The sequence below is a fragment of the Peromyscus maniculatus genome, chromosome 17 (assembly GCF_049852395.1).
Source record: "Peromyscus maniculatus bairdii isolate BWxNUB_F1_BW_parent chromosome 17, HU_Pman_BW_mat_3.1, whole genome shotgun sequence".
Classification (NCBI taxonomy): Eukaryota; Metazoa; Chordata; class Mammalia; order Rodentia; family Cricetidae; genus Peromyscus; species Peromyscus maniculatus.
This window is the reverse complement of record NC_134868.1, coordinates 46,968,116-46,995,473: the sequence shown is the minus strand read 5'-3', so window position 1 is coordinate 46,995,473 and position 27,358 is coordinate 46,968,116. Positions and strand designations below refer to the sequence as shown.

The window sequence follows — 27,358 nt, the reverse complement described above, 5'->3', positions numbered from 1 at the left end:
ATGTACAAGCTAATATTTATAGGTCCTAAAGGACAGGCTCTGTGTTTTCTGTATTTACAGGCACACTTATCATTGTCACACTTTAAATTCTGAGCTGTATCTCTCCATGACAATGAAAACATTAATCAAGGGAAAATAACTTACATATTAGTTATTTGCCTAAAATTTTTGTTTTGAATTTAGCATAAAAGAGAAAATAGCTACTATATTGGTTTTTCTTGATGATAAGGCCACATGAAAGTAACTGGTCAATAGTTTTATTTCAGCATTTACTAAAGTCTTAAATATAATCACATATAAAACAAGCATTTCAAAAGTGCAAAATATCAGCAAGGTGATCAGTGCTATTCATCTTCCCTTGAAACAATCTCTCACTGAGTCTGCAGCCAGGAATCTGTACAAATGCTGTTAGGCTAGAGTTTACACACCAGCCTCGCCTCGGTCAAGAGACTACATGATACGCATGATGCGGGTGAAGAGCGTACAGTGAACAGGCTCCTCGCCACCTTCCTCACTTGCACAACACAGCATAGTAACACCACAAGTGGATGGCGAGGTTCGAGCTCTTCCTAATGACTGTATGCCGGACTGCCGGGAAGAAGCATGTCAGAGAACAGCGCTTTAGCTAGCGCTCCGGGGCCAAGCTGCCCATCTTTGGTTACAAGAGCTCGTGCTTGGTTGTACTTTGGTTTACTCTGAAGTAGTAATGATTCTGCTAACAAGAGTAAACAAATCTGAAGACAGCAACTTGACAAAAACCCTTTAGTATTTAACGAATGCTACTTCATTCTCAGTAATTCCTACTCAAGAGAGAGTGTAAAAAAAAAAAAGATTCCATACACCTGGAACTTCTCAGTCGCTTGCTTATCCAGCCTTGGCCATAAGCAGAGAAAGGCCAGGCTTGCCTCTGTAACCTCCAGGGCACAGTGATTAACCTCTCCTTTTCTGGACCAACAAGGGTAAAGACCGCGGCTGTCTGAGGGGTGGCTTCAGTGAGGAGTACATGCAGAGCTTCTGATACCATGATAGGTTTACAAAAAAAAAAAAAAGACAGAAATCCAAACATAGCTTCCTCCTCTGCCACTCTGTGAAGAGCTGTGGAACTCTGAGGTTGGTCTGAGGAGCATGCAGCACCGTCCTGAAGAGAACGAAGATGCCGGAACATGCTGAAGAAGGGAGGAAAGGCGAAAGCAGACACCCTGGGAAAAACTTAGTTCCCCGAGAGAACTCGACTTCATTTCTCTGGATCCAGCTACAGTGCACACAGCTGCTCCTCAGACCCTGTGAAGAGGGTTTCTTTCAGAATATGGGCTCTCCCTGGGCTAGCCTGTGTGCACAACTAACACTGACTGCCAACTCTAAGTAAATTAAACATTGGGACGAAACCTCAGAAACGTCAGAAGGATGTTCACATCACAATATTTCCTTTACTCGGCTGGAAGTAGCAGGCAACCTCGGTTGGTGCTACCAAAAGATCTCCTTTATGACAGGAACAGCTGGGAAAGGCCATGTAATGGACCGACTCTTACAACTTCACCTCTAAGATGAGTATTGTCCAATAATTCCTCACATCTCACCCCAGTTTGGAACACGCTATAAAAGGGCAGGCATACGATTCATACGACCTTCACATTTACAGAAGCTCAGGAGTTGTGAAAACAGCCAACAGCACCAGTGGTTCCTAGAGAGCCTAGCTGACAGTGTTCAGAGCAAACGATTTTAGTAACTAGTCCCGTCTTCCTAGACTGCCCACCGGAAAGAAAGGCTGACTTCAAACGAGCAGTATTTCCATGTCCACTTACGCTTAGCCTTCCAGTGCGGAGGACACAGAATGACTGGACCCTAAGGACCTCTGAATCTTAAGACTGTACTCCCAAGCTGGTCCACTTTGTAAAGGTAAGGAGTAAACCTCCCTCAAAGTTGACTGTATTCCTTTCCATGTATGAAATGAGGAAGGTCTGCTGTTAAAGCATTAAAAGATGTCAACTCCTTAGCTACAAAAACTAGTGAGTGTTTTTACAAAGCAATGAGTCCTCCTTTTGCTTTCCACTCATTTATGAACGGATTTTCTTCTCAAGATCCCGTGGAGTGAGGCAGGCAACATGCAGGACATGACGTGGCCGCAGCAACAGGCACATTTCAGGAAGGATCCCTCGGTGTCCATCTACAGGAGAGAGCGGGAGAAGAGGTCACCGTGCAGTTCAGCCTGAGGAACCAGCAAGCACAGGAAACGCCACTACTGAACACAGACTTTCCAGGCTCCTATCTAGACGGCTGAGCAGGGTAACTCAGGATCCCAAGCACACGATAAAACAGACACTGATCCCTAAGTGGGCACGGGATATTTCCTTCAAGTTTTAACCAGTCCTCAGAGTGAGTATTAACCCTAGATCTGTATAAGGGCTTGAGGCGCCAATGTTCCTTGTAACATGTTCTCATGGAAACACTACTGTGGTGGTATTGTGTTCCCAAAATATTGTGCACCCTAATAAACTTATCTGGGGTCAGATACAGACCAGCCACTAGATACAAAGGCTAGAAAATGGTGGCACACATGCCTTTAATCCTAGCACTCCAGAGGCAGAAATCCCTCTGGATCTCTGTGAGTTTAAGGCCACATTGGAAACAGCCAGGCATGGTGACTCACGCCTTTAATCCCAGAAAGCCAGCCTTTAATCCCAGGGAGTGGTGGTAGAAAGCAGAAAGGTATATAAGGCGTGAGGACCAAAAACTAGAAGCATTTGTCCTGGTTAAGCATTTGGCTGGTTAAGCATTCAGGCTTCTAGCAGCACAGTTCAGCTGAGACCCATTTGGATGAGGACTCAGAAGCTTCCAATCTGAGGAAACAAGACCAGCTGAGGTTAGCTGTGGCTTGTTCTGTCTCTCTGATCTTCCAGTTCACCCCAATACCTGGCTCCAGGTTTGATTTGATTAATAAGAACTTTTAAGATTTCTGCTCCACACTACACTGCATTGAAAACTTACATTAAGCAGCCAGAGTCGAGCCATTTTTACTGTAAAGGCTGATCAAGGAAGATACCCTGGGTTTGGTAGATCTCTTTGAGGACCAGCAATACTGTATCTTCGGATTCCCTGTGTAGAAAAAAAGATTGAGAAAAGATGGAACAGTCTGGTGTCATGCACCTTAGAGATGTTCTGTCAGGCAGGAGTTAGGAGGTGATCCGCCAAAGCACTGTGTCTGGAAGCAGGAAAAGGTACGGGTCCTGGCACCTTCCTCCAGTAAGGAAGTCAATGACAAGGGTGTCCCAGAGCCTTGCTAGTTTGCTTGAGGCGGGGTCTCACTCTAGCCACCAGTGTCCCTGGAACTCACTCTATAGCTAAGGCTGGTCCCGAAGTCACAGCAATCCTCCTGCCTCCGAGGCCTCTCGACGGCTAGGATTACAAGCGTGAAGCACAGCGCTCAGCCCCAGAGAGGCACTCCTGAGACAGCGGTGAGCCGTCTTCTAGCTGGTCACCTTCACTGGAAAACTTGTATTTGCTTTTGGAAAAGGCAATTAAAGTTTGGACTCAGAAGTCCAAACACATCAAATGGGGTTTCGAGAGACGGCTCAGTGGCTAGACGGCTGGCTGGCAAGAAGGGGATCTGGGTTTGGAACCCAACACTCACATAAACAGCCAGGCTGTTTAACCCCAGCACAGTAAAGGTGCTGAGACAGGAGGTTTGCTGGGACTTCCTGGCCACTAGACTAGCTCCAGATGCAGAGAACGTCTCAAAGGAATAAAGTAGGAAATGACAGAGAAGGACACTCAGTGTCCTGTGGCCACCTCACACGGGTACATGGGTGTCCACCCACATACACACATACGGTCCACACAGAAGAGAAATATATATATATAAAATGAACTCTCCCATTCTTTAACTCTCAGGCCCCACCATCCTCACACAAACCCTGTCAATCTTCATCGCGAAGCCTGCCCGCGTTCCGAGTTCCAAAGTCAGAACTTTTCATTGCATTCTGTCTCTCCTGGACACTAGCCTACGTCTTGACACTTGGAACTCTCTCTCACCTTCTCACTATTTCTGAGACCTGATCCCCGCCCACCCCCCACTTGCAGACTTCCACTGCTGAGCCTTGTGCACTGTTCAGACTGTTCCCATTTTTTGAGATAGTGTTTTGTTATGTGACCCTGGCTGGCCTTGAACTTTCAGAAACCCTTCTGCTCCAGCCTCCCAAGTGTAAAATTGTAGACATATGCCACCGTGCTCCAGCCAGCGTTCCTGACTCCGAGCTTAGAAAGCAGAACTCTTTCTTGTCCACCTCCCCCTGAAGCAGCCTGCTTTGCTGGTTCCTCTCCTGAATGCCAATACAACTGTCCTTGCGTTTCCTGCCATTCTTTTATCAAGAACCCACAAATGGGCCAAGGCATCAAACTCAGCGAAGAAGAAATAATCCAGCTGCCATTAATCCCAGCACTCAGAAGGCAGAGGCAGGTGGATCTCTGAGTTCGAGACCAGCCTGGTCTACAGAGTGAGTTCCAGGACAGCCAGGGGAACATAGAGAAACCCTGTCTCCAAAAACAAAATAAATAAGCAGGCTGAGCAAGCCATGGAGGCCAAGTCATTAGGCAGCATCCTCCGTGACCTCTGCTTCAGTTCCCGCCTCCAGGTTCCTGCCCTGACTTCCTTCAGTCAGGGAGGAAGCGTGGCCTAAGAGCTGTAAGCTGAAATAAACCTTAAGCTCTTCAAGTTGTTTGTAGTCTTGACTTTTATCACATCAGCAGAAACTCTAAGACACCCATTCTATATGACTAAAGTGTGAAATGAACCCAGATTTACATGTAAAACTGAGAATATAAAGTATCAGAAGGGACTGTATACTTCAGGGATGGGGGACACAAGCCAAGTGTGGTGACACACGCCTTTATCCCCAGCACTGGGAGGCACAACAGGTGCATCTCTGCCTCTGCGGCCCCCTGGTTTATAGATGGAATTCCAGGCCAGCCAAGGCTGAACAGTGAGACCAATAAATAAATTAATTAAAAAAAAAATTCAAAAACCAAAGGTCAAGGAGTTTAACAATGTAAAAATAAAAATTTCCACTTATCAATTACCAACGCAGGGCTGGACAGACGGCTCAGCAGGGAAGGAGGGCACATAATATCCTTTCTCCTGAGGACCAGAGCTCAGCTGCCAGCACCCACACTGGGCAGGCACCCACAACCTCCCTGACTCTGACTTCAGAGGATCTGGTGCCCTCTTCTGAGCTCTGAGGGCACGTGGACATACACACACGTAATTAAGAATACGACAATATAGGCAATATCAAATACAAACTGGGGAAAATGCACGTGCAGCTTCCATAATAAACATCAATCAATGCAAACAAAGAAAACGAAGGCTGTGGTTTGATTGAGAATGCCCCCATAGGCTCTGTCTGAATGTTTGGCCCCCAGTTAGTAGAACTGTTTAGGAAGAATTAGAAGTTGTGGCCTGTGGAAGAGGTATGTCACTGGGGGTAGGCTCTGAGGTTTCAAAAACCCAGGCCAGGCCCAGTGTTTCTCTCTGCCTGCATCTTCTGGATTGAATGGGATCTCTCAGCTCTTCCTCCAACACCATGTCTGCCTGCCCCCCATCATGCTCCCGCCATGATGACAATGGACTCCCAACCCTCTGAAACTGTAAGCCAGCCCCCATTAAATGCTCTGTGCCCCATCTTATTTTTCTAGCTTTATTTCTGTTTCATTGGTGATGAAACTGTATTGTTATACTATACAAAATCTAGTAATCACCACTACTCTGATCTACAGTCCATCAGGCAATTAATTATATTTAATAATGTGCATGTGCCTTAGCTATTGTAAATGCTTTTAAATGGTTTTTTTTCTTTTTTTTCCTTGGTGGGGTAGGGGGGCAGGATTTCAGTGGGTAGTTCAGGCTGCCTACACTCAAACCCCTCCAGACTCAGTCTCACAGATGCTGGAGTTAGAGGCATGAGCAGTCACCCTCGGCTTCAAAAGATACATCTTAGAGACCGGAGGCAGCTGGGGTGAGGCTGGCTGCCAGCACTTCTGAGACCCTGCACTCAACTCTGGGGAGCTGGAAGGGGACTGGACAAGGACACAACACAACACAGCACAGCCACCGCCCACAGAACACTTACCAGTAACACAGATGGCTCTGTAAAGCAAACAAATACTCATTGAAACTCTCAATGGGCTTCTCCTGCAGCACGTAGTCGATGCGCTGGCCGCCATTCAGCATTCCCACATTGATCGGACGCTCTTCTTTAACTTCCACGGGCGTCTCTTCTGGGTTAACTTCTGGACGAGAAAAGCCATCCTAAGAACCTAAGCAAAGGACTGGGGAAAGACTCGGTGGAGCTGGCTAAGGGCCGCCCTGCAAGCAGGAGGAACACCCAGGCACCCACATCAACAGCTGGCCAAGGCAGCACACATCTGTAATCCCAACACTGGGGAGGCAGAGACAGGAGGCTCCCGGGGCTTCCTAGTCAACCGGAGAGCGCTAGGTTCAGTGAGAGACCCTGTCTACATAAACTAAGGTGGAGAAAGATGGAGGAGGAAGACACTGTCCTCCACATGACTGTGTACCCACACACGTACACAAGATGTATACACACACACCTAAAAGATTCAGCACTCCCTCGGATTCCACGGTTACCTTATGAGGAGGTACTCTGCTCAAAGGGTTCTGTCTTCTTCCTCTCGATTTTTTTTTTTTTTTTTTTTTTTTTGAGACAGGGTTTCTCTGTGTAGTTTTGGTGCCTGTCCTGGATCTTGCTCTGTGGACCAGGCTGGCCTCGAACTCAAGAGATCCTCCCGGCTCTGCCTCCCAAGTGCTGGATTTAAAGGCGTGCGCCACCACCGCCTGGCTCCTCTCAATTTCTTTATAGCTCCTCAAGTCACACTAATTTTGTTCAATTTCTTCTTTTGATCCACACATCTCATCACCTGTACAGCTGTAAGTCATGTGTCATGAATTTTATAAACTAAATGCATGCAGGGATAGAGGACAGACTCTATAAGGAACTGAGTATCCAAGCTAGTCCTCAGCAATGGAAACAGAACTGATACACAAACACACTCATGTTATAAAGCTAGCTAGAGGCTGGAGAGATGGCTCAGCAATTAAGAGCACTTGCCGCTCTTGCCAACGACCCAGGTTTAATTCCTAGCATCTCTATCAGGTAGGTTTCAACCCCTCTAACAATACTACCAGGGGATCCAATGACTCTGGCCTCTGAAGGCATCAGCACACATTCAGTGCACATATATACACATTCAACACACATACACATACACAAGAGAAAAAATGTCTTTAAAACAATAGGAATAGGAGGGTTGGCTGGGCAGCTAAGTACACTTGCTGATCTTCCAGGGGATCCAATACCTTCTCCTGGTCTCTACAGACAGCTATATACACACACACACACACACACACACACACACACACACACACACACACACACACACACACACACACACACACTATGTTTTTTAAGTAGGTACTTCACAGAGTAGGTTTTTGGCCTTGGCTGTCCCGGAACTCACTATGTAGACCAGTCTGGCCTTGAACTCAGAGATCACCTGCCTCTGCCACCCGAGTGCTGACATTAAAGGTGTGTGTTACCATGCCCAACACAGAGTAGGCACTTAACATCATTCCTAAATCCAAAGTGGGAAATGTTTTCAAGGGTAGTTAGCTATTGAAATGTCAGGAAAGGTTAGCATAGTTCAAGGACAACTATGACTCCTAGAATAGATCCTACATAATTGAAGGGGAAAAGGAAAGAAGGTCCTGAGCAAGAACTCCACAGCATGGTGTCCCTCAGGTCATCTCTATACAGTGCCACTGACCACTGGACTTTTCTGAATTTGATTCAGGTTCTGCCTCAGTTTCTTCTGCTGTTTCTGAAGCTTGTAAGGCAGGGTATGGAGCTCTGGTGAAAGACTTCCAGGCCATCCGCAGTGAACCCAGCAAGTTGTTCTTCAGGTCCATACTCATCCTGGTCAAGCCTTCTCTTAGTTCTGAAACACAATGAATAAAGGATGCTGTTGAGTTTAAGGCCCAGCAAAGAAAAGAATGAATTCCATTTAGTTTACACTCATCAACTATTCAGAATCAAGTTCTACACAGACTCACCTAAGTGCATCCGCTTCCTGCCTTTATGGTGTGGGATCAGCATTGGCTCAAAGTCTACTTCCGGGACCACCATTGGTTCAATCCTATACGCTACAGGATCAAACTACATAGGGAAAATAACAGCTAAATATTTATTCATAGTAAAGAAGACAGTTTGAGGAACTATGTATCTTAGGCAAAAATAATTATGCTCATTCTGTAAAAAGGTAGAGTAATAAGCTGGGAGATAGCTCAGTCAACACAGTGCTTGGCCTGAGTCTGAGTCCTAGAACCTGTATTTAAAAAACAAAACAACAAAAAACTGGGCATAATGACAAATACTTGTAAATCGCAGCACTGGGAAGGCTGAGACAGGCAGATCCCTGTCTCATTAAAAAAAAAAAGTGGACAGCATCTGACAAGTAGTATCCAAAGCTATCCTCTGGCCTCATACACATGAATATGCACAGTTCTTCTATCTACTTACTTCCTTGCTTTTAGTTTCGGTTGAGACATGGTTCCTCTGTGTAGCCCTGGCTATCCTGGAACTCCCTCTGTAAACCAGGCTAACCTTGAACTCAAGAGATCCACCTACCTCTGCCTCCTGAGTGCTGGGATTAAAGGCGTATGCCACTGCCAGCTCCTAATTACTTCTTCCTAATCAATACTACCAACTGTCTAGTTGATAAAGAATAATAGAGAAAAAGCAAATCAGCTGGGTGGTGGTGGCACACGCCTTTAATCCCCGTACTCAGGAGGCAGAGCTAGGTGGGTCTCTGTGAGTTCGAGGCCAGCCTGGTCTACAGAGCAAGTTCCAGGACAGGATCCAAAGCTACACAGAAAAACCCTGTCTCAAAAAAAAACGGAAAAAAAAAAAAAGCAAATCAATACAATACAAAATTACATGCTGCTTGCTAAGAAATCCTAGTATTTGGGTAAAACCATATAGCAGCTATTCAATGCTTACAGGATGGTAAATATTGAAGAAACCTTTGCATGTGGGAAATTTATAATTAGGATCAATTCTTCTTAATCCTCGGACAGTAAGAAACATTCCAATGGGAGATCCAAAGGCAAAGAATATTTCTGGTTTGTAGTTGAGCCGGGGGTATTTTACAGACACCTGGAAGGAAGAAAAAAGGTATTTCTCATTAATAATGAGTCTTATCTGTTCCTACCACATGACTAATAGTAGTTAAGACAGAAAGCAAAGAGTATTCTTACCTGCCCAATGCCAACATCTAGATAGTCACCATTCTCCTTGGGGACGTTCACCTCTGAAGCTGATGTGGATGGTCTATTAACACCCTGAGAAGAATAAAAACAATAGCTATGTGGAGATAATATCCCCTGGAACTGCGCCTAACGTCAAAGGAAAAGCTTCCAAATGGCAACCAATAATTCTAAGTCCCTCACAAAATAAGATAAGCTACTGAAACTCTAATAGTTGCCTTACATGAACTGACTACGTGCTTTAAAACCCACGTAGAAGCGGGGCTGGAGAGATGGCTCAATGGTTAAGAAGACCGGCTGCTCTTCCAGAGGACCGGGGTTCAATTCCCAGCACCCACATGGCAGCTCACAACTGTCTGTAACTCCAGTTTCAGAGAATCTAATGTCCTCTTCTGATCCCCATGGGCACCAGGCAAGCACATCAAATAAAAACAAAAAAATTAAAATAAATCTTTAAAAATAAGTTCTGGGCATGACGGAGGGCATCTTTAACCCCAGCACTTGGGAGGAGTTAGAAGCAGGCCTATCTTTCTGAGTTTAAGGCCAGGGTAATAGAGGTATCGCTCAGTTTTAAAGTACCTGCCTAGCATGTGTGAGGCCTAGGCTTAACCCCAGTATGTCAAACAAACCCAAGCATCCGTCTGGTTAGCAGAGAACAGTCTCACAAAACATCCATCTGGTTAGCAGAGAACTGTCTCACAAAGCGTCTGTCTGGTTAGCAGAGAACTGTCTCACAAAGCATCCGTCTGGTTAGCAGAGAACTGTCTCACAAAGCCTAAGGATTTACCGTCACTGTCAAGGACCTGTCTCACCCACTAGGCGAGGTTAGAAACACACCATTGAGTTTTTTCTGGTCCTGAAATGGTTTAGTATCTTCTTTCTTGGTCCTAAGGGAATTCCCATTTCCTGAAGATCTCTTTCTGTACATAAAGCCTAGGCATAGAACACAAAACAGGTTTTTGTTTTTGTTTTTGCTTTTTAATTTCTAGGCAAAATAAAATCAAGTAAACGCTGTAGACTCCGCAAGGGTCACTTATTCTTGGTTCTACACTGATTTGGCTCCCTAAAGGCATAACACACAAGTAACTTTGAGAAAGAAAGTCTTGTCTTATTTGTAAAATAATCTAAGAAGAATAGAAGTATTAGTAAAAACTACACCGTCGCCAGACAGTGGTGGCACACACCTTTATTCCTAGCATTCAGGAGGCAGAGGTAGGCAGATCTCTGTGAGTTTGAGGCTAGCATGGTCTACAAAGTGAGTACTAAGACAGACGGAGCTGTTACGCAAAGAAACCCTGTCTCAAAAATACAAACACAAACAAACAAACAAAAAACTACACTATCAATATGACAGTACTAGAATACTGTATAAAAAAGAACTAGCCAAGCTGGTAGCTAATGCCTTCACTTAGCTGTCAGTTTCTCAGGATTATACTCCTCCTGACTGTGGCCAACAAAGAAGTATACATAACAGATTCACATCAAAGGTCAATGTAAGGGCCACTCATTTCAGTGGGAGACTTCCTTCTCCTCTGCATTCCTATACTCTGGACGTCTCCTCATCACTTCTTAACGTAACTGTGATGAATTAACTAGTTTAACTGAGGTGCCGTTCCTGAGAAACAACTGACACTGGAGCCAGTGAGCAGGCCCATCTCACTGGCACCCTGCTGCCCGTGCCTATCACAGCAGGCAGTCATCAAGCATCAGCTACGTGAACAAATGTATCATAAACCAGAAAACGCACAGGAAAAATGAGGACGAGAAACCCCGACGGTACAGACCGTCACCTGTACAGAGAATACGAGTTTGGACAGTGACTGTGCACGCCAGGGTTAGCTCTCGACTCACACCTTCTCCAAGCCCAGCCTGCTTTAGATTACACTCGATTACACGTCTGATCTGAACCTTGAACTGCCACAAAGCAAAGATCATTTTATAGGAGAAGCAGCAGATAAACAATGCTAAAGATCATCATTAGTGGTGAAGTATTTACAAGTAAAAAGCTTCCAAAGGGCATGCTCTTGGGAAACACGATGAGAATAGAAACCCTGAAAATGGCTTGGTACCAACTGAGGAGCCTCTTCTCACCAGTGCTTCCTTATCCACTTTCTCTTTCTCAAAGACGGTGACGAACTCAGAGAGCTGAAGTTTCTTCAGATCTTCTTCTAATGTTGGCACATCTCCTTGATCCTCAACAGTTCTTAATGAACCCTAAAAATGACATCATAAAGCTTATTATTCACAAATTCATTTGATTTTATTAATACAATTTTATAATTTGAAATGTATTATGTAAGCTATTCAAAATAATGAATCTTAACATTAAGTACTTTGCTCGGTTTTTGAGACAAGGTCTCATAATGTCCAGGCTGATCTCCAACTCACTATGTACGGAAGAGTGACCTTGAATCCTTTTTTTTTTTTTTTTTTTTTTGAACAGGGTTTCTCTGTGTAGCCCTGGCTGTCCCAGAACTCACTATGTACACCAGGCTGGCCACAAACTCAGAGATCCACCTGCCTCTGCCTCCCAAGTGCTGGGATTAAAGGCTTGTACCATGATGCCAAGCAAAAATATATTTTTTAATTAATATTAAAATATTCAACTTGTACAACCACTGTGGAAATCAGTATGGCGGTTTCTCAGAAAATCGGGAATCAAACTACCTCAAGACCCAGCCATACCACTCTTGGCCATATACCCAAGGAATGCTCAATCATATCACAAAGATACATGCTCAACTATGTTCATAGCAGCACTACTCGTAATAGCCAGAACCTGGAAACAACCTAGATGCCCGTCAACTGAAGAATGGATCAAGAAAATGTGGTACATATACACAATGGAGTACTACTCAGCAGAGAAAAACAATGACAGCATGAAATTTGCAGGCAAATGGATGGAACTAGAAAATATCATCCTGAGTGAGGTAACCCAAACCCAGAAAGACAGTCATGGTATGTACTCACTCATAAGTGGATTCTAGATATAAAGCAAAGGACAATCAGACCACAACCCATAGAACCAGGGAGGATTCATAGCAGGGTGGACCCTAGGATGACTGTGGCTTATAATAAGTTTTGGTTTTACTCAATTACTGGGCAAGCCTTAAATGAAAGCCTTAAATGAAGCCTTAAATGAAACATTTCACTATTAGGATAAGAATTTATACTGTATCAAGCTGATAATAGAAAAATAAATAAATAAATAAGATGAAAAAAAGAAAAATAAAATAATCATCATCATTACTGAGCTCTTATTAAGGACACACAATTTAAGAAATAAAACAGGAGGGAGGGTTGGGGATTTAGCTCAGTGGTAGAGCACTTGCCGGTTCGATCCTCAGCTCAAATAAATAAATAAAACAGGCCAGGCAGTGTTGGCACATGCCTTTAATCCCAGCACTCAGGAGGCAGAGACAGAGAGATCTCTGTGAATTCAAGGCCAGCCTGGTCTACAGAGCTAGTTCCAGGATAGCCAGAGCTACACAAAGAAACTCTGTCTTGAAAACCAAAAAAAGAAAAAGAAACCAAACAGTGAGGGCGAGAGAGAATGCTCAGTGGTTAGGAGCACTCGCTGCTCTTCTAGAGGACCTGGGTTCAATGGCAGATCACAACCATCTGTAGCTCCAGTTCCAGGGGATCTGATGCCCTCTCTGGCCTTGGAGGGCACCATGCACAAGTGTGGTGTACAGATGTACTTGTAGGCCAAACACTCATACACATGACGCAGCAGTTAACACTTGCTCTCCTATAGAGGACCTGGGTTTGGTTCCCAGCGCACACATTGTTGTTCACAGCCATCTGCAACTTCAGTCCCATGGAATCTGATGCCCTCCTTTGACCTTCAGGGCAATAGGCACATAACATGATGTCGATACATAAATGCAGGCAAAACAACTATCTAGGGGCTGGAGAGGTGGCTCAGTGGTTAAGAGCACTTGTTCTTCCAGAGGACCTGAGCTCAGTTCCTAGCACCCACATGTGGCTCACAACCATCAGTTCCAGGGGACCTTGCACCTTCTGATGCACATACATACAAATATGCAAGCAAGATACTCATATACAGATAAAATAAATATAAAAAAAACCCAGCTATACATATAAAAAAATAAATCTAAAAGACAAAAAAAGATACAAAATAGTCTAAGACAGAGCCCAAGTCCTGGAAGAATTCCTAACCCAAGGGTTCACAGAGCACTTAAATAAAAATAGAAGACAGTGTCTATCAACTATCAAATCACTACTACCAAGGATAAAATGTTCATGGGACTGTGTCTGATGAGGGATAGGTTTCACCACCATGTTTCCCCTTGGCTTCCAAACATGACTTCTATAAATCATCCAAGTCACTCTCCACATCCTCACACACAATCTACAATTAACTCAGTAACTGCAACTCTATCATGCACCAGTAGTGCATATTTACAAAGAGAAGGAAAACACCATACTTATTTTACAATATGGCGGTGATTTATAGAAGCAAAATACTGTCTTGCTTCTATCACAAAAGAATGACAAGAGATAATTACCAAGCTGTTAAAATAAATGTACATTTAACATTACGGCATAAGACTAAACTCAGCTAAACACAGAGGTTGAAAATCTAAAAATCCTTAGTATGGAATACTACAAGAGAACCTATCTAAACTTCTAAATTACCTTTTCACTGTCAATATCCCCAAAAGAATCTTTCTGATTTGTTAGGATATCAAACAATATAAGCGAACCTATAAGTAAAATAGAAGAAGGGACAATTTCTAAGACATTGGCTGTCTTTTATACAATAAAGTTATAAGCCAATTACAAATATCGAAAATCACAGAGAATCGTTCCAATTTTCCACCACCCTTCCAACCCCTTCCAAATTCTTCATCACGGATTCCTTGGAGTTCTCTTAATCTGTTACTGATTAAAACACTGTATTTCAAAATGCGGTAGTCCTCTCTGGCTATAGGGAATTCATTTGTTACCTAAACTATGACCAGCAATGGATACACCCCCTTTGAAATCAGGATTCCTCTGCAGAAAAAGTGTATATATTCGGTTCATTTCAGAAGCTACTGTGTCCACGATGGTCTGACAATAGGTGGGGCTATTGTAGAAGAAGACATCCAGAATCGTGTCGTTAGTGAAGTGTCTGAGGCGGTTAATGCTGGGCAGGGTTATCCGCTGCAGATCTCTGAGGGGAAAAAAAAAAAAAAAAAGATTATTTTGAGCAGAAAATCTAAATCCAGTCCATTGTTACTTCTAAGTTATTATTTAGCTTATTCTTAAAACTTAGAGTCAAAGATTCAATGCCACAAGAGATACCTAAGATGGAAAAACATGGGCTTGAAAAAACGTGTTTAGTGAAGCAAAAAGAGGCAATCAAATAGACAACCCAGTTTCAATACAGAAATCGGAAAAAAAAAAAAAAAAAGAAAAGAAATACAGAGGTAAGGCAAAGACACATGCCACTGAGGCTGGCAGATCTCTGCAAGTTCGAGGCCAGCCCGGTCTATAGAGCAAGTTCCAGGACAGTCAAGGATACCCAGAAAAACTCTGTCTTGAAAAAAACAAAACACCAACAGAACAAAATGCGAGAGAGAGAGAGAGATGTCATTTCATTTCAGTCACTGACTTTGTCTGAATCTCAGTTTAGGAAAAAAAAAAAAATCAGCAACATTCCACTTTGTAGCCCAGGTTGCCCTTGAACTTATGATTCTCCTGTTTCAGCCTCTCCAGTAATGGGATTGCAGGTGTACACCGACATCCTCAGCTCGGATTGTAGTTTGAAATATGTGTGTACATCTGTGTTTGTACAGGTAGACACTGGAAATTGGGATTTTTTTCTCTCTGAGAATGGCCATTTACTCCTGAAGTTGCCAAAATCATCACCAAGGATTCACCAAAGGGTACCCAGGGGGCAAGGAGACTCAAACACTGACAGGGGGTTGCCAGGAGTTTGGAGGGAGGTGGAATAGGTGGGGGAACCCCAGCTGTCCCTCCTCCTTCTGATGCCACAGAAAAGGGTCCTCTGGTCGCCCCGACCCCATCCCCCATGTCCTTTTTTCTCAGGGGGAGGTGGGTTAGGGACTGGGGAAGAGGTAAGGGCCACAGGATGGGAAGGGCACTGAGGGAAAGGTCTCATTTCACAAGCACTCCCAACACTGATCTCCCAGGGAGCAGAAACTGGGAAAGTTGGCTGAACCAGCTTCCCTCTTGCCCTGGATGTGGAAATCGGAATGTTAACTAGAAATGATACTCTACTTTTTTTTGACACAAGGTCTCTATGCAGCCATGGTCATCCTAGAACTCGCTGTGCAGACCAGACTGGCCTCAAACTCACAGATCCTTCCGCCTCTGCCTCTTGAGTGTTCAGATTAAAGGCGTGTGACACCACAGCCAGAAGAGGGTGCTGAGGTCCCTAGAACTGGAGTTACAGGAAGTTGTGAGCCACCATGTAGGTGCTTGGAGCTGAACTTGAGACCTCTGCAAGAGCAGCGTGTGTCCTTAACCACCCAGCCATATGTTTAGATACTTTCCCCCCAGAGCTGAGGACTGAACATAAGGTCTTGACCTAAATCCCCAACCCCACTAGATACTATCTTTTAATCATAATACAATTTACTTATGGTTATTACAGATTTAAAATTGAGTTCCCTTTTCAAAGATCAGCTAATGTACCAGTTAACCGACTGAATTGTCATCTCTGAATAAGAAACCAAAAATAAAAAGTAACATTTTAAAAAGGAAAATTATAGGCTGGGTGGTAATGGCACACACCTTCAATCCCAGTACTTGGGAGGCAGAGGCAGGTGGATCTCTGAATTTTAGGCAAGCCTGGTCTGCAGAGTGAATGCTAGGACAGACAGGGCTGACACATAGAGAAACCCTGACTCAAAAACAAAAACAAAACAAACAAACAAAAAACTATGGTTGAAAAAAATCCTTAATTATATACAGATATAAGATGAATCCAACCAGATTTTGACAGCTAAACATGAAAGTAGTTTAGAGATACATGGATTATTAATAGGAGCTTTGAGCCTTCCTTTTGTTAATTTTATTTCCTAGTTCAACAAAAATCATATAACATTTCTATGATACACTACATACAAAAAAAAATCAGTAATTTCTCTGAGTACAAGAAACTGAAGGAAAATCCTCCAAACAACTGTGAACGCAGCATTCTCAGAGCAGAAATGTGTACCTTAAATTTCCAACTAGGAGACTGTTTCACAACTCCAGATGGAAAGGGAAAAATGGACGACAGACAGTGAGAGGTGGCACTGACAGACTAAACAGAGATGCTCCACCCTGGCTTGGTCTATCTTGACCTCACCATGTATGAAGGAGAAGAGGGACTGCTCACTACCAATGCAGGGCCGATAGAAAAAAGTTACCATTACGTTCCACCATTATTTTTACCTAAAAATGTAAAAAAAAAAAAACCCAAACAAACAAAACAACAACAAGGAAATGAAAGTGAGCAGCAGGCAGGCTACAGGACCGTGGAAGGTGGTGCTGGAGGAAATACCAAGTACACTGAATACATACATACATAAATCGTCAAAGCACAGATAAAAGATTTCTTAAATGTGTGATGGACAAGGACACAGCTCAGGATGCTTGCCTAGCAGCATGCACCAAGCGCCGCATAAACCAGGGTGGTGTGCCACAATCCCAGCCCTGTGGAAGTTTGGGCAGTCAGGAAGTCAAGGGCTTTTGAGACAGGATCTCCTGTAGACCAGACTGACCTTAAAGCTGCCATGTGCTCAGGATGACTCTGGACTCTTGGTCTCCTATCTCCCTCCACTTCCCACATGCTAGGATTATAGGCATTTGCTACCAAACTAGGCCTCAGGATCATTTGCTTAGTAATTACATTTTTTTAAGTATTTTATGTATAGATGTAGTATGTATGGCAGTATATTTTAATGGTATTGATTTATTAAATAAATTATACATACTTAAAAATAACACATATCAGGGTTTCCTAAACTTGTGATCCCTTTTTATCCAAAACACGTTTAAGTGACCCCAAGTATATAGGTGCATAAAATAAATAAATATCACACATTGAGAGACCCCAGGTATGCAGGAATATAAGTATATATCAAACATACACTGATAGTAAATAATAAAAAATTGTTTAAAAATAATTCTGATTAGATTAGACAGCATCTAATTTTATCATTTATTAAAGATGAAAGCAAATTTGCATGCTAATGTGATAGATGTGCTTATTTATTTACTTATCTGTTTGTTTGTTTCTTTGAGACAGAGTTTCTCTGTGTAGTTTTGGTGCCTGTCCTGGAACTCGATCTGCAGACCAGGCTGGCCTTGAACTCTGCCTCCTGAGTGCTGGGATTAAAGGCGTGCGCCACCACCGCCTGGCTAATGTACTTATTTATTTTTACATGAAAAATATTAGGCTGGTGAGATGGCTTAGTAGTTGATTACAAAACCCACAGTGGAAGGAGAAAACTGACTTCCAACATGTGTCCTCCTCTGACTACCACATGTACCCACAGCGAATGTAGCTGCATGCAAGCACACGCACATACCAGTAATTATAAGTAAAGGGTTTTTTTTGTTGTTGTTTTGTTTTTTTAAACAAGGTCTCTCTACAGGGTCCTGGATGTCTTGAAATTCACTATATACTCCATGCTGGTCTTGTACTCATAGAGATCCACTAGCCTCAGCCTCCTAGGTGCTGCGATTAAAGGCATGTATTAATCACATCAGGGACAAGTCTTTACTTTTAACCAGAGATATCTAAAGACAAAGGACTGACCATCACTTAATGATACATCTCCAAGAAATTATAAATATATAGTGGTTGCTTCTGCAGCACATATACCAAAATTAGAATGATACAGAGAAGATTAGCATGCCCCCTGTGCGAAGATGGCATGCAAATTCAGGAAGCATTTAGTATTTTTTTTAACCACAAATTTAATGATATATGCCAAGCATGCCTTTATACACTGGTAAGTGGGTGACGACATGCAGGCAGGACACCCGTATACATAAAACATTAAAAACATAAGAACTCCACACTGAAGCTGTACATGGAAGTACAGCACACATCTGAACTGCCAATACTGGGACAAAGGCATAAAGAGCAAGACTTTGGAGTCAGCATGGACTACACAGTAAGACCCTGACTCAGTCGGAGTCAGCATAGGCTACACAGTAAGACCCTGACCCAGTCGGAGTCAGCATGGGCTACAGTAAGACCCTGACCCATTCAGAGTCAGCATGGGCTACACAGTGAGACCCTGACCCAGTCGGAGTCAGCATGAGCTACACAGTGAGACCCTGACCCAGAGAAAGGCTGTGAGGGGGAGAAGGAGCTAATCCTGCATCACCCACGAATCAATAACCCGCAAGGCTGGTGGGCGGGGAATGCGGCTTTGTAATGGAACACTAGTCTGGCATGGGCAGACCTGCAGGCTGATTCTCGGCCCTGTAGAAAGCACATGAGGAAACACCCCACTTCTGAGGCCCTGAGGACGGGGTTGTCTTAGAGGACTATGCGGAGGCTGGTGTGGATTCTGTTGGAGGAAAGGGCAAGAAAGAAAGAGAATACTAAGCCCCAGTGTCAAAGATGCTGCTCTCGTGGGAAGCTTATTGTTTTATTATTATTATTTTTGGTGTTTTGAGACAGGGTCTCTCTATGCAGTCCTAACTGTCCTGCAACTATGTATACTAGGCTAGCCTCGAACTCACAGAGATCCATCTACCTCCACCTGCCTCTGTCTCCTGAGTGCTGGGATTAAAGGGGTACACCACCACACCTGGCTAAAAAATTTAATGCATAATCAGCTATAGCAGAAATGTCCTTAAGCATGATGATGACCACAGAATATTACAATCACAGCTAACAATTTAAGGGTATAATGGACTACTCACATATCCACCCCAGTAGAATGCAAAGGACTGTGCCAATTGACTGGAAGAAATTCTACTCTTCCAATCTGCTGATTTTCTTGGGCTTTCTTAAAATGTGTCTGTAGCAGGTTCAAGGAAACACTTCGGAAATCATTAACTAAAAAAGAAAATTAACTTATGCATCAACAGTGAAGCAATTAATACACAGACTCAGGTTGCAACAAAACATGCAATTGCATCCTGCCTAATGACATCTGCTTAGAACACACACTGACTGCAGAGTAGTTTAGAAAAAATAAAATAAAGTGTTTTAAAATAATTCTGATTAGATTAGATAGCATCTAATTTTACCATTTATTAAAGGTGAAAGAAAATTTGCATGCTAATGTGATAGATTTGCTTATTTATTTGTTTGTTTGTTTGTTTTCGAGACAGGGTTTCTCTGTGTAGCTTTGTGCCTTTCCTGGAACTCACTGTGTAGCCCAGGCTGGCCTCGAACTCACAGAGATCCGCCTTGCTCTGCCTCCTGAGTGCTGGGATTAAAGATTATTTTTACTTGACTCCTATGTGTGCTTTGCCTGCACATGTCTGTACCACATGCATTCACTGCCTACAGAGGCCAGAAGTGGGCCTCAGACCCCGGGAACTGGTGTTTAGAGTTTGTGAGCCACCTCAGGGGTGCTCGGATGGAGGCTTGGTCCTCAGGAAAAGCAGCTGGTGAGTATTCTGAACTGCTGAGCCATCTCCTCAGCCCCTAATACTTTAGATTAAAACAAAATACACTGCTGTTCAACAGTCCTAACACATCAACCTTAACCCTGCAGACCATAATTCTAGTTTATTCAGAACCACTGCCAAGGAGAAGCAGACTCCCAAGTGGGGCAGACTTTGAACAGCATCCAGATTTGAAGAGACTACCTTTCAAAATTAAGTCCTATTCATGACTTAAAGCTCGAGGTTTGTCCAGAGGCTTGTCTTGGTATGAATTAACGCAGTTAAGCTTCTATTCTTTACTTCAATTCCATCTTCACTATCCTACGTGTGGTTATAAATAGGCTGTGTAGAACAATTCACAGGGATTACAGGCAAGTTCCCTCATGGATTACCAGCTAGGAGTTAAGTCTCTGGAAATCCTAGCACTAGGTCTCGGCTGGGAAGCTTCTCTCCCCTGTTGCCGTCTTTAGCTCTACAAATCTTCTTACCTAGCTAAGACAACAGACCAAAAGACTATGCTTGATCCTGGCTCCCAGGAGATAATTCTTCTTAAGCAATCTATCTTACATGCTCTGCAAACCTACCACATTGAACAATGCTTCGAAAACGGAGATCGCAAGCTGGTCCAATCCCATGTACCACAAAAACTAAGTGATCTATTTGTACAGGTTCACCTAGAAGTAAAATTGAAAAGAAAAATTAGAAATAGGTTATAAATATAACAAAATTTAAAATAAAAAAGATAATTTTAAAGCCACAAAATTGTCACATACTTAACTTCTTACTCAGTAAAAGTACATTAATTTTACTTTTTAATTTTTTTCTTTATTTTTTGGTGGCAGAGTCTCACTATGTAGCTCTGGCTGGCCGGAAACTCAGTATGTAGAACAGGCTAGCCTTGAACTCATAGCAATCCACCTATCTATGCCTCATGAATGCTGGTATTATAAATATTCTTATATAAGTCCTTGAAATAACTATAAGCTCTAGAAAAAATACTAAAGAAAGCCCCATGCACTTGTTAAAAATGCAATTTGCTTTGTTTTAGTGTTTTGTTTTGACACAGGAACTTGATATGGAGTTGAGACTAACCTCTAATTGATCCTCTTGTCCCCACCCCGAAAATCCTAGGATTACAGCCAAGGCCACCAAATACTAAACACTGTTACAGAATTTAATAGTTGAGGATGATGGTGCACGCCTGTGATTCCAGCAATTGGGAAACGTACCCTAGAGTAGGCCAGCCTGAACACTACACTGTGAGACCACACCTCAAAAAAACCAGTGTTCGCTTCAGTACCACATATGCTGAGACTGGAACACTACACTACAGAGAAGATTGGCATGGCCCCTTTGTAAGGACAACCCACAAATTCCTGAAGCATTCTCTATCTCTGAGAAATAAATGGCTCAGAGACCGGAAACCAAGAGGGAAGAACAACAACAAAACAAGAAAACACAGAGCTGAGGAGGTGGCTTAGTTGGGAGGACTGTGAAAGCATGAAGAGGAGTTTGCCTCTCCAGCACCCACACAAACATCTGTGCACGGCTGCACGTGCTTCCCACCCCAGCACAGGAGTGGAGACAATCCTCCAGAGCTCACTGGTCAGCCAGGCTAGCCTACACAGTGAGCGCCTGGCTCAGTGAGAGCCTGGCTCAGGGAATAAGGTGGAGACTGATAGAGAACACACCTATTGGTCTCCCCATTCTTGCTTCTGGACACAAGCATTGCACACTCATATGCCTGCACTGAATGAATGCGCGCGTGTGTGTGCACACACACACACACACCAACCAGATGTCGTTCAATTGGCAGAAGGCTTGTCTGGCACACACAAACCCTAGGTTTTTTGTCTGTTGGTTTTGAGACAAAGTCTCACTATGTAGCATAGGCTGTCCTGGAGCTCACTATGCACCCCAGGCAGGTCTCAAACTCACAGAGATCCACTAGCCTCTGCTGGAGCTGGGTTGAAGATGTGCACTATGTCCAGAGAAGCCCTAGGTCTGATCCCCAGCGTCACATGAAAGGGGCAGAGTTGAGCACACCTGTACTCTCAGCACCAGAGCAATGGACGCAGGAGCATCAAAACTTTAAAGGTACCCTTACAGAAGAGGAGTTTGAGACCAGCCCTAACCTACGTGAGACCCTTCGTCAAAAACAACAACAAAAAACCCCAAACAACTTAGATGAAGTGATGTTGATCTTAATTTAGAATAAGCCTATATAATTAAAGATCATTTTTAAATCTTAAAGTAATATAAATCAAAAGAATAAAGGGCCACAATTTAAAGAATAAACGGACATATCAGAACGTAAGAGAGAATAAAGGATTAACATTACCACAGTGAATATCAACAGGGATGTTCTCAACGCCTCTTTTTACTGATCTTGGTCGTCCTTGCTCTGTGGAGGTTGAACCCCATTCATCAGACCCTGCAACTGGCTGGTAATGCACCATGAGCTTAAATAGAAAAGATCAGAGCAATATACTCTACATTAACTTGTGATTCAATACATTTTGAATGATAGAAACATATCTTTCATATAACCAAACCTCAACAGGAGCTCTGAGATGCAACTCCTATGACCTAAAATGAGAACTCTGAAATACATTATTAGACTAACAGATATTATAATAACACACAGGCCAGGTGTAGTGGTGTATGCTTTTAATTCCAGCACTAGGGAGGCAGAGGCAGGAATTTCTATGAGTTTGAGTCAGCTTGGTCTACATCGCTAGTATGATCTACATAGTGAGTTCAAGGCCAACCAAGGCTTCACAGTGAGACATTGTCTTAAAAAAAATCCTACACATGAAAGACATGCTTACGTAATGTATAGATGATTTTCTTAACCTATAGTGGCACAATTTTCCCTAAGGAAATCCTTACTTAGGGCTGGGGAAATGGCTCAGTGCATAAAGCACTCACTGCTATCACAGTAGGACCCGAGTGAAAATCCCCAGAACCCATGTAACAGTGGACACAAGAACACATGCATCTTAATCCCACTGCTCTTATGCTAAAATGGAAGGCAGAGCACAGGGTTCTGGGAGGTAGAGACAAGGGAAGCCTTAAACGTTTGTGGACTAGCTAACAATGAAGAACTCTGTCTCCAGATAGAACAGGACTGACATTCAAATCTGTCCTCTGACTTCAAAAGCACATTGTTGTATGTGCACACCCACATTCACACATACACTGTACACAAATCACACACACACCCTTATATTATATATACACGTACATCATACACATATAGAAGAAAATCCTTACATAAAAGCTAACGAGTGAATAATGACTGTAAGCATTAATAACTTTGTAATAGTGAATTTAATATAAACTATGCCAAAGGTTATCCTATGTAGCATCCATAGATCAAAAGATGAATGGTGTTCCTTAGTAATACACTAACCTTTGATCTAAATCTCAGTGACATGCTTTACTTCACTTTACCTTTGGGTTGTGTAATACAATAATTTCTCTGTTTGGAGATTCTAATTTCTTTTTCCATTCATCCAGAGTTACAGCAAGCATGTACGTTTCCTTAAAATAAAATATATTTTATATTAGACTTTCCAAGAGCTTTTTGTTAAACTTGAATTTATTAATGAATTCCAGGAAGAAAATCATTCTCCAACTTAACAAATGCATTTGAAAATTCTTGGTAGTATAGTGCTGGAGAATGAATCCTGGGCCTTGCATATATTAGACAAGCACTCTACCACTGACTAGATTCCCAGATCATTAACATTCTTTTACAATGACCAGCAGCCAAGTGTGGTGGCCTGTACCTGTAATCCCAGCAGTTGGAAGGCTAATACATGAGGATTACTATGAATTTGAGGCCCACCTGGGCCACACAGTGAGTTTCAGGACAGCCAGAGATACACAGCAACACCTTGTCTCAAAAAGATGAAGTTTAACTGATCGAGTGCTCACCTAGCATGCAGAGAGCCCAACATTCTACCCCCAGCAAAGCATAAAACCAAGTACAGTGATGAATTCCCAGAATTCAAGGGGGTAGAGGCAGGAATATCAGAAGCTGAAGCCATCGTCAGCTACCTGTCAAGTCTGAGGCCAGACTAGGGTATGTGAGACTCTGTCTCAAAAAACAAAACAAAACAAACACCTGTCTCAAACAAAAGACAAATAGAGACTAAAAAAATACTACTTTGAATTCTATCACTACACACACACACACACACACACACACACACACACACACACATCAATAACATTCTATTTCAATTTCGAGACAGTCAATATTTCTCAGAGCAAGAACATTACAAATTGGGGCTAAAGAGATGGCTCAATGGTTTAGAGCACTTGCTACTCTTGTAGAAGACCCAGGTTCAATTCCCAACACCCACATGGCAGCTCACAACCATCTATAACTCCGGTTCCAGAGGATTCAACTCCTTCTTCTGGCCTCCTTGAGCACTGCACACATATGGTACACTTACACACAGGCAAAACACTCACTCATTAAAATAAAAAAATTTAAAAAATGGCAAGGTGTCATGGCGCCTATCTTCAGTCCTGGCACTCGGGAGGCAAAGGAAGACAGATCTCTGAGTTTGAGGCCATCTTGGCCTATATAGCAAGCTCTAGAACAGTCAGGACTACACAGAGAATCGTGTCTCAAAAAATACAAAAAAAATTAAGTCAAAAGATTGTTCTTTGGTCACATTTTAAATGTCAAGAACAATTACCATTAGGGAAACATTTACATTTCATTTAAAAGGCATAATACAATTTCTATAGTTTAAAATCCAAAATTAAAACTTTACCTTGAAACTAACCTGCAAAGAGAAATTACATAAAGTGTGATATAAAAGCAGGCAAATTTTTCCTGGAAGTTACACAAAATATGTTACAAGAATTAAAACAACACAAAAAAATAAACGACCAAAGGGGAAAAGTGAAGAAAATGGTAGGCACACGGAAGCAGAGGGATACCTCCAAAACTTGGCTGAAACTCTCTGAGTAGGGAACGTATTTATTGTCCTTGTCTCCCTTGTAAAACCACGTGCACCGCCTCACTTCCGAAGGCGGCTCGTCCCAGTACACGGCATACCGCGTCCTCTCCCCTAGGTGAACATCGTATCTGCCCCCTTCGGTGGGAACAACTCTCTCATTGCAATCTTTGCCTGTTAAGAATTGCAAAAGAGAAATCAAGTACAGTATGTCACAACACCTCCCCCAGAAGTACAACTGCAAGCTACACTCCAAATAATCAGGTGAGATGTAAACAGTGTCTACTTGGCTACATATTCAAATAAACAGGATTTAGTTCACATCTTTCTCATGAACTACTTTTCGTATGTCAAAACCAATCATATTTTAAAGAAAAAAAATACTACCTGAACAGTTTTTCTTTTTCTAAGACAATTAATGTCTCTTACATTCTCTCTCTCTCTCTCACACACACACACACTCATACAGATACATACATACACATAAAGATTTTTCTGAAATTTTTGCTTGAAAGATCAAAAGGTAAATTAATGAACCATGATGATAAACCATGAATAACACTATTTTTGTTTCATGAGAAAAAAAATGACATGTTAGTTCATTCTGCAATGTGACACCTTACTCTATACACATACTTTCTAAGTACAAAACACAAGCTAGAATACTGAAAATATTGGATAATTACTCAGAAATTTAGTACAATTTTAGAAGGATGAAAATGGAAAGCTTCTCAAATTTAACTGTAATATCGATCACAGTGAGGGTGATTACTTTTTTAGTTTGAGAGAGTTTAGGATCTTTGTGACAAGTCACCATTTGCTTCTCACCAGAGCCATGTGCCTCTTCCAGCTGCTGTGAATCGTCGGAGTTGAAGGGAATCCACATCTCCTTAGAATCTATTATCTTGCAATAAAACCAGTGGGAAGAAACCGGTTCGTAGGAGCTGCCGACATCCATGTCTATCAGCTCAAAAGAACTACAGGAGTTTGGGGATGGGGATGGATCTGACTGAGACAGCTGTTCCTGGTGCGACTCCACTGATGACATTTCGCTCTAGAACACAAAATAAAACTGTCAGAATTATTTTGCCTCTATGAACACTGTAAATGTTCATGTGCCCCACTACCCCCGGCGCGCGCGCGTGCACACACACACACACAAAATGATCGTTTTTTGGAAGCCATTCTTGAAAACAAACAGCAAATTTTAAAGTTGCATAATTTAAAACAAAAATATAAAATTATTCGGGGGGGGGGGGAGAGACAATGTTCAGCTCCACCATCCTGCACTGAGCTCCCAAGTCTCCTCAGAAAACTAAAATGTGAGATCTGACAAAAAGCTCTTTAACAAACCCAGAAATTTCAAGAAACATGTAGTCAAAACTGATTGCCACAAGATATATCACAATTATCAACCTAAACGGAGCAAAGGCTGAATATTGCTGCCTCCAAGTGTGGCATACAGTGTGACATAGTCCTAACAGCTAGGTTAAGACCACCCCCACCTCCGGCCCCAGGTCCAGGGCTGGAGAGATGGCTCAGCAGTTAAGAGCACTGACTGCTTTTCCAGAGGACCAGAGGACCGGGGTTCAATTCCCAGCACCCCCACACACACTTGACATAGCTCACAACAGTCTGTACTCTGTCGGTTCCAGGGGATCCGACACCCTCACACAGACAGACATGCAGGCAATGCACATAAAATAGAAATAAACAGTTACAAATAAACATTACTGCCACACGTTTATACAACTATTAGACTCTAAAACTACGGAAAACACAACTAGCCACTTAAGAACCATTTTGGCTGCTCCTCCAAGCTGTGTGCTTCCAGAGGCGCGGTGGTACCTTCACCGCCCACCCAGGAGAACTTCGCCTAAAGCCACGGTTGCGCACCAACCAGCCCCAGGGAGCCTGGGAGCCTCGGGCGCCCAAGTTTCGGGTGCAAAGTTAACAGGTGACCTCCACAGCCCCCTGCACCGAGACTGACACGACGAGTTTCCAGCGATCCGCTACTCTAGCGCCGCAGGCACAGCAGCAGAACGCAAAGCTCTGCGTGGGAGGCTGGATGAGCTGCAGCCCTGCACCCGGAGCACGGTCGGCCGCGCCGCCAAGCTCTGAGCTCGGGAACCAACGCTCCCGGGGCCTCCCCGTTATCCGCGCTCGGCCTGCCCTCCGCTGCCGACCCACTCCTGCCCGCAGCTCCGAGGCCCGGGGAAAGGAGCAGCCGAGCCGCCCACGGATGCCGGAGGACACCGGAGCCCAGCCACCCACCCAGCCACCCCGGGCCCGGGGGGCCCCCGCGCGGACCGGGACTCGCCTGGCAGCGCCGCTGCCGCTCGCGCTCTGGGCCCTCGCGGGGAGAGCTGGAGCGGGCGGGGCGGGGCGGAGCCTGCGGCCGCGCCCCAATCCCCGCACGGCGGGCTCCACCGCGTTCCCGCGACGACGA

General features: G+C 43.4%; 1 protein-coding gene and 2 non-coding genes across 3 annotated transcripts; 2 read left to right on the top strand and 1 right to left on the bottom strand.

The window, feature by feature from the left end:
* Positions 1–241: 241 nt before the first annotated feature.
* Ddhd2 (DDHD domain containing 2) lies at positions 242–27,358 on the bottom strand. The gene is made up of 18 exons (XM_076553780.1): positions 27,230–27,358; positions 25,738–25,963; positions 24,893–25,083; positions 23,387–23,476; positions 22,272–22,392; positions 20,515–20,604; positions 19,238–19,373; positions 14,308–14,516; positions 13,997–14,064; positions 11,426–11,548; positions 10,172–10,267; positions 9,326–9,409; positions 9,069–9,224; positions 8,123–8,225; positions 7,837–8,007; positions 6,123–6,282; positions 2,986–3,093; positions 242–2,164 (listed from the first exon to the last, which is right to left on the bottom strand). Exons 2-17 carry the CDS (start codon positions 25,955–25,957, stop codon positions 3,012–3,014), a joined length of 2,100 nt encoding a protein of 699 aa, XP_076409895.1. The 5' UTR covers positions 25,958–25,963; positions 27,230–27,358; the 3' UTR covers positions 242–2,164; positions 2,986–3,011.
* On the top strand, positions 18,162–18,264 carry LOC121823604 (U6 spliceosomal RNA). The gene has a single exon (XR_006065118.2). It is a non-coding gene; the product is annotated as a U6 spliceosomal RNA (small nuclear RNA).
* Positions 21,215–21,326, top strand: LOC121823614 (U6 spliceosomal RNA). The gene has a single exon (XR_006065126.1). It is a non-coding gene; the product is annotated as a U6 spliceosomal RNA (small nuclear RNA).

What these genes read in the sequence shown, in the direction of transcription:
- Ddhd2 (XM_076553780.1), bottom strand. Translation starts at nt 25,957, where the DNA reads ATGTCATCAGTGGAGTCGCACCAGGAACAGCTGTCTCAGTCAGATCCA. An exon ending in GGGATATTGACAGTGAAAAG is followed by an intron (nt 11,549 to 13,996) that starts GTAATTTAGAAG and finishes TGTCATTTTTAG; the next exon opens with GGTTCATTAAGAACTGTTGA. An exon ending in AAATTCAGAAAAGTCCAGTG is followed by an intron (nt 6,283 to 7,836) that starts GTCAGTGGCACT and finishes TTTCTCGTCCAG; the next exon opens with AAGTTAACCCAGAAGAGACG.